General features: G+C 40.1%; 1 protein-coding gene across 3 annotated transcripts in view; it reads right to left on the minus strand.

The window, feature by feature from the left end:
- Nucleotides 1–19345, minus strand: part of RPS6KA2 (ribosomal protein S6 kinase A2) — a 329479-nt gene that overhangs the window by 284213 nt on the left and 25921 nt on the right. The window contains exon 1 of one of the 3 annotated variants that reach the window (XM_068938968.1): nucleotides 11595–12092. The exons of the other annotated variants lie outside the window; for them this stretch is intronic. Within the exon in view, the coding sequence (XP_068795069.1) occupies nucleotides 11595–11642 (48 nt within the window). The 5' untranslated portion in view covers nucleotides 11643–12092. Of the gene's footprint in view, nucleotides 1–11594; nucleotides 12093–19345 lie in introns of those variants that run through there. 3 annotated transcript variants of the gene reach the window in all.

Raw genomic sequence — 19345 nt, forward strand, 5'->3', positions numbered from 1 at the left:
AGCCAAAGAGATAACCAAAGAAACAGCTGAACATTAAGTACTAAAGAAAAAAAGTTGAAGTCACTATAAAAATAGTTCTGTGGCTTGTACAAGCAACTCTCAGTTATTCCAAATACAATGTTAGGAGGCTAGAGAGTTGAAATCCTCACTTACATATGTTGTTTCAAGCACGAAATTCATGAAGGACTTTCTGGTGTCCCAGTAAGAGTCAGGAAAAGCCTGGGCTGTTAACTCAGTCGGTGAGAAACCAAAGCATTGCAGCTAACTTCTCCGTGATGAAATTTATCATACACAAAACACCACATAATTGGAAAAGAGACTGTGATCCCAAGGTTAAAAAGGAAAACTAGAGGAGGAGGCAGCACAAGTGAAAGGACACAGAGTCAACTGACAATACATACTCTGTGCTGGCATTAACAACGTCTACAAGGCTATTTTCACTCAAATTCGTAATTCACCGAAACATACTATCACTAGCAATTTATTACTTTCTAAAATTGCAGATTATTTGCTAAAGGAGATAAAGAGAGAGTGAGTATAACAGACCAAAGCTTTGGAAGAACTGTATCAAACAGCCAGGAACTGAAGAATGGAACTGCCATATATTAAACTGAAAAAAAGAGGGAGGGGGAGAGAACACATTACTACTATTATTCAAATATCCAAGAAACAAATGGTGGTGCTGGAAGCAAACCAACTCACTCACTCAAGATACTCATGAATCATTTATGAAGCTGGAGAGAGCTGATATTCCCCTCTAAAATATATCATGAAATTTGCAGTTCAGCAAAGGATAAATAATCTGAATGACAACAGCATAGGAAGCACTGGCAGGTACATTCCCTGGCAGACATCAAGAATTTTCACAATGAAAAGACTTGTTTAGAACCACTGAGCATCAAGTGATTTGTTAATGTGAGAAAACTCTGATTTTAGGAACAAGAAACTGGTATTTATCCTCACAAGGTTAATAAAAAAAAATAAATAAAGACCAGCATACTACCTGTGCAGAAAATAGAAACTGCCACTAATATCAATACTAAGAATACAGACTGCTGACAAAACTCATTAACAAGTCTGAACTCCCTTGAGAGCATGAGCATGACTAGGCAAAATCTTGTGTCAAGAAAATCACTCAGTGGACCTGAAAACTAAGTACTCCTACCAGAGGTTCTCTCTCAATTTAAAAATTAAAACAATCGCCATCCTTGTCAAACTAAAATCTTTATTCCCTTAAGAGTCACCGCTGTGAAGAGGAGATTATGTATTTCAAACAGCTTTCATGTAAGTGTCACTGTCTATGTCTCAGACTCCTAATGCTCTGTCACGGCTGCAAATTTTCCAGATATTTAAAGATTACGTTTCTACTACAAGTTTCCAAGTCATGACACATTTTGATTTTTTAAAGAGGTAACATCAACATAGTATTTTTGCATTAAGTTCAGGTATCAGGCTACAGAAGAAAAGAAGTGCACAATAAAACGGAGGAACATTCACCATTTATTTCATGCTGGCTTCCTCCCCACAAAGGTTGCTGAGCTACTGGCTCTTTGCAGATAGACTTGGTATCCAGCTGCGTCACGCTCCCATAGCAAGCACAGAAGCCCCAGAGGAGACGGGGATGGCTCCAGCATGACTCAGCTGCCTGAATACCAAGCCTGAGCCGTTCCTAATACAAAGTTCTGCTCCTCTACCGTGCTCCTCCCAACTGCCTCCTCAGCAAGAGTCCCCAGTAGGCTCCTCAGTTAAGTGTTATGGGAGTGGACAGATCAGAAGTGCATTTCAGCAGTGAGTATAAAGTCAGTCAGTTTGGGGGCCTTGGGAGAAGGAAACACCAGGTCATACTACATGAATTATTTTTCTGTGTGCAGTGTGGGACTGCTCAGCCCAAAAAGAATTGAGAGTTGCATCAGGCACTAAGGCACACACAGAGTGCAGCCAAGCCACACGAGCAGCAATTCCTAACAGAATATGGACTGCAATTACCTCAGGCCTTTGCAACCACGGGAGCTGGAATTTACGGTGTGGGACTATTCTAAAGGGGAGATAAATGAAGGCTCTAGTATTATGTACTGCAACAGCTCGAATCTGTGTATGGAGCTGCAATAATTTGACCCGAGGACCAATGCAGGCAAATAAAAAACCTTCTCATTATAGAAGGCCACATTCTTTATTTTCCCCCTTTCTCTCTCTCTCATACACATGCCGGCTTTTTTTTTTTTTTTTTTTTAAATGTGGAGAAAGTAAAGACCTAATGTGAAATGCAAAAGAAGTGTCAGATATTTTCCAGAGACACATCCAGCAACTGCAGTATAATTACATTTGACAAATGCGCAGCATTAAGGGCATCAAGAATTCGCCTTTTCCCATTGTTCTAACATACAAGAACAAAGTAAATTGGGGAGAAAAATTGTTCATATGACATAACTTTCCTAGCCCTGTATTTTCATCTGGCATCCCAGGCGGTTACATCTTTTCCAAAGACAGCTATATGCCCACCGTGGAAGTATTGCAAGACTCAAGGATAATTTTCTGTAATTATGCATCTGAAAAAACTGGACATAACCTTTTCAGACTAATTTCTGCAGCTCTTGCCTGTTTTTCTTGGTCAAGATTCAAAATAGATTTATAGCATACATAACATATATAAGTCATAAACAGCATTAATTTTATTTTAGAAGTAAATACACATCCATCTTCATCCAGCTTTGCTAGCAAAACATAACTAGTCAATGCCCTCAGGGGCATGCCACAGAGTACAGGAGCGCGTCCATGAGCCAGTTGTTCAGAGCATTTCTTTCTGAAAGTCACAAGAGCTTCATTACTTAAAGGGCTTATGACACTCTAGCATGTCTTCCCCCAACACACAGATTACAGGGACATATTTGAAGTTCAGAGGCGTTTTCCACATGCCAGTGGTAAGATTCTGCAGAACAAAATATCAAGATCCCCAGCAAGAAAGGAAACAGATATTTAAGGTGAGGCCTTGCATGAACAACTGGACCAGCAGTGGATTAGACACGTTCTTCTTTCAACACTGTGCAATTTCAAGCAATGCATTAATAAAGATGAAAGCTGATCAGGAAAGGAGGAGGGGGGAGGAAAAGCTGTGATATGCCATTACATTGCCCCCCCCCCGCCCCAAAATTTTTGTTTGACTGCATGTTTCAAGAACTAGCAGTACAATATGAAGATCTGTACAAGAGTAAACTACCTCGTGTAATAGCAAAGCTTTGCATTTCCTGTGTAATAAGCATCAGGCCCTTAAGCAGGAGTGTTGTTATAGCAACTAATCTTCAAAGATCCTCTTACTGTCCCATGTATTTCACTCCTAGGGAAGAAAAAAACTCAGGTGGGCAGAAGAGAACATTTCATATTATTTTAACATATACCTATACAATACATACAGGTTAGTGTATAGTCTGCTGTTGTCTAATTCTACAATGGTGTTCCAGGTCTTCTCTCTCTCCACCTATCAGTTCTGTAAACAAGATAATAAATTGCAAGACATACTTAATAAACATACTCGGCTAATAGCAGCAAGTAAATTCTAATCAATTTTACAAAGGTTAGCGTAAAAAATCCCTGTTTCTTTCTTCATGCTTTCAGTGCTCCTTTCCATCTTGGAGCCATAAGCAGTATTCCTCAGTCGGACCCTATTTTACAACTTTTCCAGTCTTACTGTAACAAAAGGCTGTTGGTGAAAAGTCACCTACCACTGCAGACACATAAGCTTCAGGAGACAGATGGAGAGGCCCTTTACCCTCAGCCAAGGAGACAAAAGCACTGTCCACTGAAAGCACATCCATGCCCCAACACAGCAAGGTCAGCTCTCTCCAGCATCTTTTCCAGCACTGCGTAGGACACGCCAGTGGGTCATGGTTGCAGGAGACATGTTAGCCCCCTCTTTCACAAAGCAAAGCAAGCTTGGCAACTATCAGAGGTTACCACCTAAGCTGGGCTGCTGAGAAAGAACAAAGGGCAGTTGCAGAAGGCTGAAAACGGAGATCTCCTGGTAGCAGTTACGATCCCCAGGGTGTCTTCCCGTTCAAAACACAGACCTAACGGGTAGGGCTTTGAGAAAAGTTGTTTTGTCTCACCCTTGATCAACAGCTCAAACAAGCATTAAGACAGTATCAGGCTCCACATCAGTAATTCTGTAAAAGGTCAACAGGTACATGTAGGAGGTGGGAATTGACTGTCACTTCCACAGGTCCTCATGCACCACTCTGGGTCCTGTTCCCTCCCCTCCCCCCCTACCAACAGGGGGAAAAGGAAGCCTGCTAGTAAGGAGCCATAGATCAGCCCCACCCATCTGGGCTCAGGAGAATACAGCTGTTATTTCACTCCCTGAATTTCTGACATGAATTAAGGAAGTTTTCACATTACACAAATCAGTTGCACAGAACTGCTGCTATTCCATTCATTAGGGGCCCTGGGACTGTATAAAAGCAACTGATTTCCCTCCAAGTACAGCTGTAAAAAGTTTCCTGTCTATACACATCCCTATTGTTTTTAAATCTTGAAGGGACTGCCATACCACGCATGGCAAATAAAATCCAAAGAACCTCCCACAGGCCGCATTGACTCACATTCACCACATACAATAAACTCAAGGACTGGGCTTGATCTTCATTCACATCATATCTGGGATCCAGTTACGGAACCCCTGGATAACAGTAACCATCCCACCGACTGCTTGGAAGCACTGATAAAGTAGAGGTGTGCTTGCGAGTTCTTGAACTGTACTCGCAGGATCGGGCAGAGCATTGTGCAAGCCACACTAAAGCTGGGGGAAAAAAAAAAGAAGTTCCCCAGTAAGTGAACAATCCCTCAGTATTGCAGTTTCCATACTATTAGCATGAGTACCACCTTCTGTTGAATGTGCTGACACATCCTATCATAGGATTATGCTTCAGTTGCTGCTTTTTCTGCCAGATCAAGTCTAGTTAGAAAAAGTTTTCCATGCCTGAAGCCTGCCTTGGGCTGTTTTTTTTTTTTTTTTTTTTTGCAAACTTTCAAGCTTGACTGGTTCAGCTATTTCTGAGAACAAGGTGAGATGAAAAAATACAACCACTGCTTAGCTCAGAAACAAACCCTTCTCCACTTCCCCCAGCTAGAACACTTCTTTCCTTGACACCAACGCGCAGGGCAGGAATACGTGCAAGTCTTGTTGCATGGGGGAAAAAACAGGACACAATCCTATAACCTAAAGATTACCTCCCAATGTCTGTTTCGAAAATAAGCAAAGTATTTACATATAAGAGTACTTTATATTCAATGTTAACACAGTTTTAATATGACGATACAATTTTTGGTTGTAACATGCAAAATATGTTGCAGTGTTTTACACATGATTAAATGTCAGTATTAATATGCATAGTTCAATTATAATTGCTGTATAGTTATTAATCAGAATTTTATTGCTTTGTTTTTAAAAGCCTTGCCTTGACCTGAGGGAAAGTTTCCTCTTAGTTTGTCCCAAGCTGATACTTCAAGAGAAATAAACACAGTACCTAAGCTACAGGAAAAAGATGTTCAAAAGTATCTCTGTCCTGTTGAAGTATGTAAATTTAGGAGACTCGCATGCTTTACCGCTTTTGATAACTTTCCCTACAATCTTCCAAAATATGCTACAAAACAAAATACACAATTGCATCTTCTGCCACTCACATTGCAGTAACAATTCTGGGGCCAAAAGCTCAAAAAACACTAATTCTTGCCCGCGTAGAAGCTCTGTTTGAGATTGCCATTGAACTCCAGAGGAAGTAGGAATCCACACATCTACATAATGGATTCTCACCATCACACAGGCAGGAAGAGACTTGTCTTCTGCAATTTCAGAAGACAAGTCTTTTTAAATGAGCTGAAAGAAACACTCCCAGGAGCGAGAAGCCTAGGCTGCTCCTGTTTGCAACTTCTCCTCTTAAGCCCTGCCAGAAATGTGTCCGTCCAGTTGCTCTCCATCTCTCAGAAAACAGCTGCTTCAAAAATTACTTTGCCAATGGTTTCTCTGTATGCAATGACTTGATCAAAGGGGCATGCCTACCCATTACCAATTCTGAATTTTGGGGGATCTAGATTATTTTAAGTAATTATGTACTTCCCAAAGTAAAATTTTCAGCAAGGTTCCTTGCAAAGACATCTGTGGACTTATACTCAAATACTGCATTTTTTTCAAAAGATCACAGTTGTTCTGACACCAGTTTACCGCTGGGAGACAACACAGTCCTTGGGTCAGCTGTAAGCATAGGCAAAGCAGGTGCCTGCCTAGAGCAGCAGGCTGCTGTATGGGGCAAAACAGTTTTTTTTTCCTACTTTGCTATACCAGGAGCCCTGGAAAGACACAGCGAAATGCTGCTGCCAAAAAGAAGACTTAGGGAGCGCAGAGGAGCAGCTGGTCCCATGAACACATGTTCATGATGAATGGACCACCCTCGAGCCTGCTCCATCTCTTGGGTCCCCTGGCAGCTGCAGCAGCAACGCAATCGTAGCTTTCCAGGTCTCTACCCTCAACCTGGCGTCCCAGCTCCAGCTATTCTCGCCTTGCCATATGGGGAAGGAGCCCGGCCTGACTAGCCCCACTTCTTCATATTTGGGCTTGTCCATCATCCTCCTAGCAGGATGTCAGCAGCTTTGCTGGCTCCAGGCCACAACAGCTCCAGGCAGCTAACAGTCTGAGGTAGGGTAGGCTGGTATGTTCAGCACAAGAATAACAGCAAGAGACTCCTTTTCTATACCCGGCTTTGATAGCACCCCCGGGTACTGCCAAGCTGGAGCCATTTTACCTTTCTGCCTCGTTCTTCACAATGGTAAAATGAAGATTCAGTGGTATTGCTACTGAGATAAAGCTTTGTTCACGCTGGACATCATGGGCCAAGGGCCAACATCATTTCTTAAATCAAGAGAACACATAAACCAAAATCCTGAATCTTTAAATACTGAGCTGGGAAGGCTGGCTCTAGCTGACAGTTCAGCCAGACATGCATGTTCTGTGCCTCAAGTACAGCAAAAGTCCGTTATAGATAAGCCTATCAGTGGGTTATTAAAAAAAAAATTATTCAGAGCAGAGACATAATTGATTCTCATGCTCTCCACACACTCCAACTTATTTGGACAAGCCTATCCCCTCCCTTCTCTAACAGTGTCCCAGTCATGAAAGGAGGAGATTATTTGCTGGAGCTGGCCTGTTTCGATACCTTATACACAACACCCAGTAGTCATGTAGTAAAACATGAGTGAGTTAAATATCACTAAACATCACTAAAATTCTTCATGTTCCTCAGGCTGAGCAGGTACATGACCGATATCGAACCAGAGGACAGGAAGTCTGACACTGAAGATGATGAGGTGCATGTGTGCAGGGGCGGGGGAAGGAATTAATTACTGGAAAATGCCAATTTGGTAATGATTTGGAAAATGCTGGTGCTAGTTCAGCCCTGTCATTTTGAAGGGTTCCAAACCCCTTCCCAAACCAGGTGAGCAGCATCACTAAAATACAGCAGCCTCTAAATTCAGCTAACACTCAAAGTGCCTGGATCCCTCAGACTGCACACAGTGCCTTACAATAGGCAATAAGCACACATACGACAAAGAAAATTATTCTTTGGGTATAAATGGGTATAAAACATATTCTGTTAAACGATAAGAATACTGAAAATATCACAGACACTACAGAAATACCTTGCCCATATGTATGACTCGCATATGTATGAAGTATAGACAGACATCCAAAAAAAACTATACATCGTCAGATTCCTTTGGCACCGTGTATCTTTTCATTCTTCTCTCCTTTGTATCAGTGATTCAGACATATGTTCCCTAAGGACAGAAACTTCTGTTGCTGGCGAGGAGGAAAAGACAGAGACATTTATCGCAAGCTGTAACAAAGCAATGATCTGCCAATATTGCACTGATTACCAGATCGTTTTTTCGCTACACTGGAAAAAACCTAAATATCCTCCCTCTTAACGCTACAAAGAGCGTATATGTTTCCATAAATCATACAATCAGCGTTTACTATGCCAGATTTCCATAAGAGAGTGCATCAGTTGAGGTCTTAATTTGTTTTGCTTAAGTGCTATTCTCCTATTAGCAGAAATTATATGTTGCTTTTAAACAGTGAAACTCTGAATTATCCATTTTTAATAAAATGTATTTTTCTCCTCCAACATGCCATTCAAAATCAAATATTTTCCACTAGCTTTTTATTTTCCTGATTCAATTACTTAATTACAGTTTACTACATTTACATATCCATTCCTCAAATCATGCAGCTTATGGGATGCTGATTTTTCTACACATACAAATTTTATAAAGCATCCTAATTCAGCAGTGTGTATTGCATTACAGCAAGAACACATCTCTGCCATTCTATGTTTGTTTCGGATAGAGATCTCGGAAGAAACTCTGAATTGCACAAACAAATTTACACGGAAAAAACATTTGCACTTCAAAAAAAAGTGTCCTTTTTTTTGATAACATGATGGCACTTTGAAAACTAAGTAGACAACAAGGGCGTTAGATATACTGGTACCAACCAATTTTTGTTGGCCTCGAAAAAGCAAGCTTTTTAGGAGGCAATACATCTAATAGTCCTCAACAGAACTGTCGGTTATGCTGCCAGACTCTGTGGATTATGCTGTATTTGCACAGGTGCCAATATTTTGGTGTCAAGACCAAAATAATAACCACAGGGGGAAAAAAAATTAGAATTTCAGTTAAATTTCAGAGGTAAATACAAGTCTGTGGAAGTATTAAACAAACAAAAGTCATGAACCATTATAAGCTGAATACATCTGACATACAACCCCTGAGATACTGTGAGCTTGAAACACAACATGTCAGTTTTTACAGTCACTCTAGAGCACAGTCATATTTTCACACGTGGCCAACAACAGTTTAATTCTGAAATCCCTCATGCACATAAAAATGAAATCATTCACTTGTCTAAGGGCTGATGGTGTCTATATAATTAAAGGCTGAGTAAAGTTTGATAGATAAAACATTCAAATGCTGCTCCAGTATGTAAAATTCTTAAGAATAAGCTCTGAAAGTGTTTTTCACTCCTGTAATCGACTTTCCTATCATTGTCTAGTGTATATTTTTCAGGAAAACACAGTACTGTCTCATAGGGCCTGATTTACTCATTTATTTTCGTGTTGTCAATTTGGGGCATCCTCCTGTATTCAAAGTTAGAAGCATGTATGCTAATCAAGTAGACTAACCATCAGGTCGACTGTTTCAAAACTGCACCCACAAAAATAGGAAGAGAGATTCAGGTCCTTTTCCAAAATTGCCACAAAAATATATTGCAGTGACAGTGGCAACAGACGTAAAGGAAGCATTCACCAGCTGAATTTCACATCTGACAAAAAGAACCAAGTTTTAAAATATCCATTAAGAGAAAAAAGCAATCCATTACCACCAAGGGCGGGGGGGAGGGAGAGGAGGGGGACAGACATGGGACACCACACAAAATTTTTTTTAATTCACCCCAGCCATTACTCAAAGTATAATTCATCTTCCAATTATGGGGGATGACCTCCCCCCACTCCCCTCCAACACTGCTTGCTAGTATGCAACAGTCATTAACAAGCCGTGTTGAGAATTCTGTTCCCCCTAACTAGATTTGGTGTAATCAGGTAATACTGGCATCGCATAGTCTGTTAACTCTCATGACTTAAATCAAAGCACAAGATCAGAAAACTAAGATCAGTCTGAGTCAAGTTTCTGTCTTAATATGCTCATGCAGCCGCTTGAGACAAAGGCAAACACACGTAACAGAGAGCAGAACCTAGCCACTTGTTTTGCTGTACCTTCCTTAACATTCAGGAAGTGGTCTCTACAAACAGAATCACCATATACGGTTTGAAAGAACTGCAGAAAACGTACAAACCTTGTTTCAGATTTCTTACTAGAAATAAGAACATAGTTTATTGAAAGTCCCCCATCCACCTACAAGGCAATAACACATATGCCTGTGTTGACAGTTCATGTGAATCCTATTCAATATCTCAGTTGTGTGGTACCATATAGACACATCATGAGAGAGCAAGTTGCTACATGACTCCCAACACTCTCAATATCCTAGTGTTATCTGCATGTTAAATCATGCTCATCTTCTGGGTTACACCCACTTTCACTTTATCACTTCAAACTAGTGGCTCGGAAATGCATTTTCTGTAACTACATTAAATTCAAATTTAGCACAATAAATTTTTACATCCGCATTACTCATTTGGGGCTTTCAGTGCTATATGCAACAGTGCACTAGAAGGTCAATCATTATGACTATACTGGGGGTGGTATTTGATCAGACCATTTGATCAGATCTTGCTGGCAAAAACCAGCATATACTCCAGCAGAAGAGGAAAATTCTTATTTGTTTAAATAAGAAATGCCAAAAGGACAGTTGAACAGCATAACTGTAATGTCAACATTTAAATACTGAAAATTTACTCCAAAATAAGAGGTATAACCAACCATCTGCAGTTGTGAAGATAACAGAATCAGCGAACTACATGCCAGATCCTAAATGGCTCTAAAAAGCAACTCTTGCCTTCCCTTGTACAGCTTTAAAGTTGTTTTAGGAGAATGTAACCAAATTGCGCGTTTAGGAGAAGCATGTGTTACAGATCAGTATGAAATCACACGCGCATGGAATTATACTACATGGTGAAAACTCAACACTCCAGTGCACCATGACAGCTCTGCACTAAAATTGAGAGAGCTCTCCTGAACAAACTGTGTGTTTGATCAGCCACTAATAAATTGAGTGTAAGTAGCCAAGAAGAGGAGGAGGAGGAGGGAAGGAAAAAAAAAAAAATACACACACACACACACTTTCATAACCTATGGGATAAATGTTCATATGTTGCCAGAAAAGGACCCATACATAATGCAAGCATTAAAGAATGTTATTTCAGATAGCCAGCTATCACAAGTACTCAATACTTGTCTAGATATAGTATTGAACAGGAAAGTATGAACTAGGGTTAGCATTTAAAACTACCCAAGTTTTAGTTTAAAATAGTTCTAGCTGAAAGCATAATATACTGTTAGGTCTCTCCGTATCTCTACTGATTTGCATAGGCATATTTTAAAACAGAGTAAGAACCTACAGTATAAGTGTAAAACATGCACATATCTGCTTTTAATAACTTCAACTTCTTCCTTTTATTTTTTTCTGAATGAGTACGAGTCAATGAGCAGCATTCTTTCTCTTATATAGCCAAAAACTATTAGAGCACACTAGAATTTAACTTGACAGATTCAGAACATATGCTGCCACTGAGCCAAGGAACAAGGTTAAAAGGCAGCATAACACAACAGGGTAACAGAACCTGTAAACTGCAACTATAATCAAACTTAACCCATGTAGCACAGTATTTCTTGGTTTTGATGATTTGCATCACGTCCCAAACCACAGCCCACGAAAAGCATCACATTGAGAAAGCAGTTTTGAGTCATCCCATGGCAAAGATTTCACAAGGCTGACTGCACCAAAACAATACAACTGTCAAACTTTGTCATCAACCTAGTTAAAGTGAGCAAACAAGCAAGTAAAAAAAAAAAAAAAAAAAGCGTTTTACCTTTTTAAGGAACAATTTCTGTAACTTCTTGTGAGGCAGCTTTATCATTTTTTTTTTCAGCGTTCAGTAATGTGATGCAGGTCAGACAGTGCAAGTACTTGAGCCATTCTGCAGGGGTTCGACGCCTTTTGTCTTCTCTGTTAACTCACTGCAGCCAGCTTAGCTCAACGCATCCCCAAACAGCAGCCCAACACAGCAACAGATTAAAAGGCAAGGTCTAGTCTGAATCTAATCTTTGACTCAAATCAGGAGGCTTTACAGACACTCCAGTTCCAGCTGAAGCCTAGCTGTGCTTGTCAGCATGGCGGGGAGAAGAGAACAGGTCTGGTGTCTGCATCTCTCCCTACAAAATCTGCAAAGTTATAAAAGCTGCTTACTCAGAGGTGAAGGTTTACAGAAAAACGAAAGCAGAATTTAGAAGCTCAGTATCACACTGATCCTCTCAAACCCTGTGCTACAGTAGAAACTAGCTCAGTATTCAGGACTCTGAAACCTACCCAGCTTTGCCTGCTGAGTGCATTTTGCCACAGTGCACCTGTTAATTGTGTGCATGTCATATGACTCAGCCAAGCACAGTGAAAGAGTCTGTCATTTATGTTTTCCTTTTAAATAGCTTGGAGACTTATTTCCTTTGAAGAGTTTTTTTTAAAACTAGAAGCACTGTAAAGAAAAAAAAGAAAAAGATTACACACAAAAATGTTACATACAGATACACACAGAGGTATTCATAGAGTGTACAAACACCAAGTTTCGTTCCATGCCACAGGAACCACAGATCAGAGACATTGCTGCCCCCCCCTCAGAAGGCTGCTAGCAAAGTTCAGCTCTAGATTCAGAGGAACAAGGGCTCAACAGCATAAGAGAAGATGCTGTACCACCTGGGTCGCTGGTGTCCTAAACTAGCAAGGTGCTTTAGGACAACCCAATCTGAAGCACAGCATACGCTCCCAATTAAACCAATGGGCTACTCACCATATTTAAGAATTGAGCATACCTTGAAGCAGCTAGTCAAATCAGAGTTTCAAAACTTCAGTCTCATCTAGCCTGATGAAGCTACCCATCCCTAACCAGTACCATCCCCTTTGAGGTACTCTGCAGTGAAAGAAGAGTTCCTGGTGCTGCATAGAAACATCAAAATACAATGCCCTCCAGCAAGAACCTGTGGTCCTAAGCTACCTCGTTAGAAAATGCTGTAAGCCATTACAACTAAGGGCTAGCCTTGGGACAAGACAAGTTTTATTCCATCCACCTTCATGGATTTGCATGCGTCAGAGCTGTACTGAACTAGAATCTCATTATAAAAATAAAGATGTCTGAAGAGTCAAAGTGCTTTACACATAAAACATAAAACAAATGTAGTATCTTCAACAAACTAAGTACCAGTCACTCCCAAATATCTACCTCTTCTTTTTAAGGTTATATATATTATTTCATATACTAGTTGTGGGGGAGAGCGGGTAAGAGAGGGAGTCAATTCTGTGATAGCCCCTCACTATCTGTATTTCACTTTTGATACTTGCATCATCCCCTTACCACAACGGCTACCTTTTTTCCTCTGCCTCCTTGCCGCCCAGTTCCTCAGGAACTGAAGTATCACAAACACGCTCCAATTTCACTGCAAAGTTCTGATCCTATAGAGGCCCACAGACCTAACTTCCAGTAAGTGATAAGCCCGATGATATAAGCCAGTAAAACCAGAGGTTTCAAGTTAAGCACAGACTTAGCTGCAAAGGCTTGGACATATGTGAAAGCTAAACTTGACAGGCAAATCATCTACAGTAAAGCCAAAACTAAACGGAGAGAACTGGCACCACTACGCCTCAGTGAGAAAGTCCAAGTCCTACCAGGAACGCACAGAGAACAATGCCATGAACTATAAAGTGTGTCAAAACACAGGTCATCTGAGAAAGACACAGACCAAGGATAACCACCAAGATAAAAGCAACAGCTGAAGGTAAGCAGTAGATTTTATTAAAGCAGCATTTAGAAGATGTTCCAGCCAGACGTTCAGCCTGATGCTGGAGAATCACATGCTTAAGTTTCCAGAAACACGCTGCCCCAGGAGGATATCAACCAAGAGAATGCCACAAAGAAGAATGCAAGTCCCTCTCCAAGAAGTGGCTCTAATATTAGCAATTGGGGAGCACGAGTAGTAAGACAATGGCTACTCCTCTAGTATGTTATATACTTGGAATCCTCAGGTCCAATCTAGACAAAAGGCAAAAAGAACAATTCTTAGAGAAGCGTCGCTATGCGTTGAATATGGTGAAGAGTCCAATGTGCCTATAGAAATACTATAGTGAAAACACCACAAAACCCACTTATACACATACAGCAGGAATACAAATTGCAACCCTAGTATCTTTGTAAATAGTTTCCCCCAAGAAAGGGCCAGCTTACTTTTGACAAACGGAGTATCTGTAAACTGACAAAACGTTGGGGGAATCAGTTAATACAAGCCGGTTGCTCTCCTGGCTAGCTGACCCCTTGTAAATCAATCAATAAGTCAGTCTTGGACCCAGTCCAGTAATATTTGCTTGTACTTGAAAAGGGACTCTCTGAAATAATTTCTCTAGAAGAACTCGGACAGCCTAAATGGTAAGTGTTATCTTTAGAGCAACAGCTCCTGATGTGCAGCTCCTGGTAACCATAACTCTCCATATTTACTACTGGTAAAGATGACTTGGCCCTCATTTCCAAAGGGAAGACCCATCCACAGGCACAAGCTTCTTGTCAGACGCGTGGAGAACCCACTTACCGCCTGACTCTTGGCTCCTGACACAAGACCCTTATTAACAAGGGGAGGCATTCTCCCTAGTATCAGACCACTGGACCAAGTCATGGCAGCACCTTCCAAAGCAATAATAAAAGTGTTCCTTTAGGCCTTTCTTATAATTCTATCAGCAGAACTATAACAAGCGTATTATGCTAGCTAAGGACAAGCGTGCTGTCACTAGGACCCAAAAGCAGGAGATGGTGACAGGAAGGAGCCCTCTGTAAAGAGGGAGCTAGGCTGTCCAAAGGTTTTTGCTCGTGGCACTACTCAGCTGCATACTCATGACAGTTTTTGTCAAGTTTTCCTCATCAGCTCTTCAGGGTACATTTGATCTGGAATCTTGGCTTGCAGAAAACCTTTTTTTCATTTTTCAAGAAAGGCATGAGACACCCTTCCTTCTAAAGAGAAGGAAAAAAAACACCACCACCACTACATACACATCAGGTTATACTGAAGAGCTGCATTATGATTCATGGGTGCTGGAACCTTAGCCTGCTTTTAACCAAGTCTGAGTTATTTAGAATTTCGCACCATACACAAGTCATCAAGGTTAAGTATTGCTTACTAGTTTGTTTTAAAGCTTTTCTCACAACAATTATACTGGTTGCAAAAGTCACATTCATTAAAATACGAAATCACCCAAACCGGCTGCTAGTATAGTCAAGACTTGCACTTAAGTTTGGAAGACAAGGGGAACCTCTGTCTACATGCCAATAGAGGTGACAGGGTTAAGGAGTGCAGACACTGGAAACAGGTAAGTACTTAACTCCTCCCCCTCCTGCTGCCTTCAGCTCTGTGTCCATTTCTCACTATTGCTTCACACAGTGTTAGAAACACCCCTTGTCAGGAGGCAGGGGAAAGGAGTGGAAGTTACAAACACAGTAACAGGACAGCGAAAGGCTGCAGGTTCTAGATATATCGTGACCATTATACTTCTCCGCATACATACTCTGTTTATCTGAGCACCAAAAGCTACACACCCATGTTCAGAGTTCATCACACTATGAAGATGCTTGAAGATGTTTTACTCTAGACTTTCTACTGCATTCATTGGTAAACAAAAGAAATTACTGCATTTGAATATACTGAGAAAACTGTCAGAATCTGTAATTACCTTACTTTACAAATCAGAAAAGTTTTTAATATTGCCCTCCAGAACAGATGTGACTTATATTCGGAAACCTAATTCTGTGCCTCAAATAAATGTCCTTATTATTACAGAGTCTTCTAAGAAAATAGCCAGAGTTTTGTCCCTATGAAGTACTGGGCTTTCAAACATGCAGAGAAAAAGTTTTGTTTTGTTTTGTTTTTTTCAAAAAGTATGACCACAACGTAGTTCAGAAACTCTAGAGTAATTAGACAGCAGGACACAGCCAGCCATGTCCTGACAACTCAGTCTTGATCGCAACCTCCTCCCCCAGCTCCTTCCGTTCCAAAGCTGAGATCAGGGCTTCTTTGTAAAAGTCCAGTGCAAGTCATGGCACAACACTCCAGAGAAAGTCCTTCCTGGAAACGCTGAGAGGAACATATTCCTAACAAACATACAAAGCAGCTGAATTTCTCAGAAGTAAATATGTTGTAACTGCTTGTACTTAGGATCCTAAAATTTTAAAGAACAGAATCTCTGAGCAGAAACAGGACCCAAAGACACATCATTTCTGTATGTGGAAATATCAAATCACAGAAGCAACCAAAATTTTCAACTCATTTTCACACTCACAAGGATGAGACTGTAACAAAGGCTCAGCTGCCACAGGGGCAGCAAAATAAATGGCTGCACTTTTCAGAAAGGGTAGTACATAAATTACTGTGCTCTCAGAAATCTAGCCAGAAGTGCCCTTAAGGGAAGCTACCAGGTCCCAAGCTCCAACCTCTCCTTGGTGTATTTCACCCTCCTGATGACCCAGCATTGAGCTGCCATGGAACAGGTTTCCAAAATACAAAAATTCGGTTCTGAAATTGCCTTACAAACATTGTAATGCAGCATACGTTAAGAAGTGCCATAGCTAGTTAGCAGACCGTCTCTTTGCATCACAAAAACATAAATGATACAATGGTGCCTGATCAGAAGAAAGGATTTTTTAAAATTGACTCTCACCTTTCTGATTTCTTGATTTTAATTTCAAGATAAGTTCTCAAGAGTATTCATTCTCATTCTCTCTCTCTCCCCCTCAGACAATGAAAGTTATTATTACGCTTCAAGCATTTATTCTAACCCATAGATTTTTTAATAGTTACACTATAATTTAAGGATCCCATGATAATTAATTTCCATCATAATCTTAGAGACAGGGCTAATTTTCCAGCAATAAAAAACAAAGTTATATCCACATTTAGCATTTTGATGCAGACACGAACCACTGTCATTATGACAGACAGAAAAACAACGTGCCAACAGGTAACATTTACGTCAAAAATGTCAACACTGTAAATTCAAGTTCTGATCACAGAGAAAACTTTGTATAGCAACACCTGTGAGCAAGGAGTCATTAAGCAAACTAGTTTCTTAGATTTCAGCTATAGGTACTTACTATTTTAAGCTATTATTTGTACTGCAATACACGTAACCAACTCTTCTGCTTTGGCTGCAAATTCCACAGGGTTTCTACGCTTTGGGTAAATAGCTGGTTTTTACCGTCCTTGTGGTAGATACATCACGCTATATAGAGAGCTAAACAGTAAATGTGCCATTCCTGTAAATTATTATTAGCCTTCAAAGTCTAATTCTTCCAACAGCAGTCAAAGGCCAGGTTTCAAACATAGATTCTTTAACTTCTCATGACTTTTACAGTAAGTAGTATAGATCCAAGTGAAAAATTTGGATGGTTAAGTTGGCATGAGAATGGATAAGGTCTTGTACTATCTACTCTTCTTATTATAAAGCCTGTAAGGACAAATTCACATTGCGGATAATTCCTTACCATCGTTAGTGAACTAAGAAGGCCTACTGACAAAAGTGAACGCCTCATATATTCAGTCTTATAGTCCAGGATATATTTAAATATGAGTATTACAGTTCTCTAATAAGCTTGTATTTGTTGGGTACTTTTTTGGATAATCTAATTATTCTAAGATCACAGATCATCTAGTCAAATGCATATATTTTCATAACCACTTAATCTATCTGTAACTCTTATGCCTTGCTCATACCTACACAGCGTATGAAAGCAGAGAAATTATATATGGCCTCAGCCACTGAACTTCAGGTAAGGACAGCAGACAGCCCACAGGTGGAAATATGTCACATCTTGCCTTTTTAACAAATTTATTCTTAGTTCTTTTTATTAATTAGCATCCATTTGAATCTACCTGTATTTCAACATTACCTTGCAATTCTTGCACACTTTACACACCTGTACAGAAAACAAAAGTTTTAAATCGTCTCTTAAATTGGCTCATCTTCACTTCAGTACACAAATACAAAACACAAAAACCAAAGAACCATCTTTCACTTTTCTCACCTTTAGCCTATAGAGGTTTAATATTCTTCCCATCTCTTCATATAAATTTCTCCCCAATCCTCTCATCACTTTTCACCAACTATTTGGTCTTAATATTTATGCTTCATTATGTGGTTTTTTTTTTTTTTTAAAGATGAAATGGCTGGAACTGAATACAAGATTCCAAATGAGAAAAAAACGGCGCACTGGCACAGTTCTGCTATTATATCCTATTCAATTCCTTGTGCCTGCAGTACCTCCTGTAGACTTCAGAAGCAGAAGGAAAGTGGTGAGGGAAATGACATTATGCTCCCAAGTCTATACTTTGCACCCTCCCACAGGTACTCACAAATGTACAATAGTTGGCACAATAATGCTGTAGCTGCCTACCGTTAAGCATATTGAAAGAGATTTCTAGAAATAGTTAACCTACTGTTTTTTTAGAAGTATTTCTGCTCACCCTCAGCACTTTTTCTTTTCCTCATTAAAAATTATTATTCTTTTATTGTGACATTACATGGATGTACCTAAAACATTAATGAATGCAGTCTATAACGTCACTGTGATGATGTACCAGTTTATTACTCACAGATGAAATCCTCCCCACAGCCTTGACTATCCATCACGCTATCTCAGGTAAGATAGTGCAATCAAACAACTGCCTGAAAAAAAAAAAAGCGTATGCAATAGATTTGTTTTCTTGTTGACTACCATCTATTGCTGCAAATACTAGAATTAAAACAGTGTGCAAGCGGATTAATGTTCAGAAAATTCAGAGCTTCTCCTAAGTCTCTTGTCTTTTGCAGGGAGGAGGGCAAGGAGATGAGATAAATCAGAATTTTAGAGGCAGCAAGGTGGCTCCTGATCACCTTGCACAGACAACGGAGACCTTCTCCAGCTCTTTTTCTATTCCCAACACCTAATGCAGTCGCACATATTGAGTCATGTGCCAGGACTGCACCTGCACAGTCACACACCACCTTCTCCCCATCCATAATTTTGCACTGTATGCTTCCATTTCTGAATGGACAAATACTTAAAGATTGATCGTTAAAGAGTAAACTTGCTCACTTTCAACACAAGACACCAGCTCATCAAGGGTCCGTGATCTTATGGAAAAATCTATGCCTCTTGCAAATGCTCATTTGCAAAATTTAAAAAGGAACCGAAAATAGGATTTTGAAAACTATACTGATCAAGAGCAAACATACATTAAGTTTGGATACAACAAGCAAGAGAGCCATCTGTACAATGTATAGTTACCCAAGTTGCAGGACACTTTACTTGCAAGACGATCAGCAAGAACTACCATAGTTTTGACTCGTAAACGGCAGAGTCCACGTTCTGGCTGAAGTCACTCAACTTCAACAAAACCAAAAACAACTTCCAATAGCTCAATGCAATACAGCATCACACCTTAAAGGGAAACGATTGTACCAGGACAGTAAAACAAAGGGGTTAAGCAGAAGGATCACATTTTCTAGCAGATAATGATGCCAGTACTAGAGGAGGTTCAAGTCATTAGTAATGCTGGA

This window comes from Struthio camelus, chromosome 3 (genome assembly GCF_040807025.1).
Source record: "Struthio camelus isolate bStrCam1 chromosome 3, bStrCam1.hap1, whole genome shotgun sequence".
Classification (NCBI taxonomy): domain Eukaryota; kingdom Metazoa; phylum Chordata; class Aves; order Struthioniformes; family Struthionidae; genus Struthio; species Struthio camelus.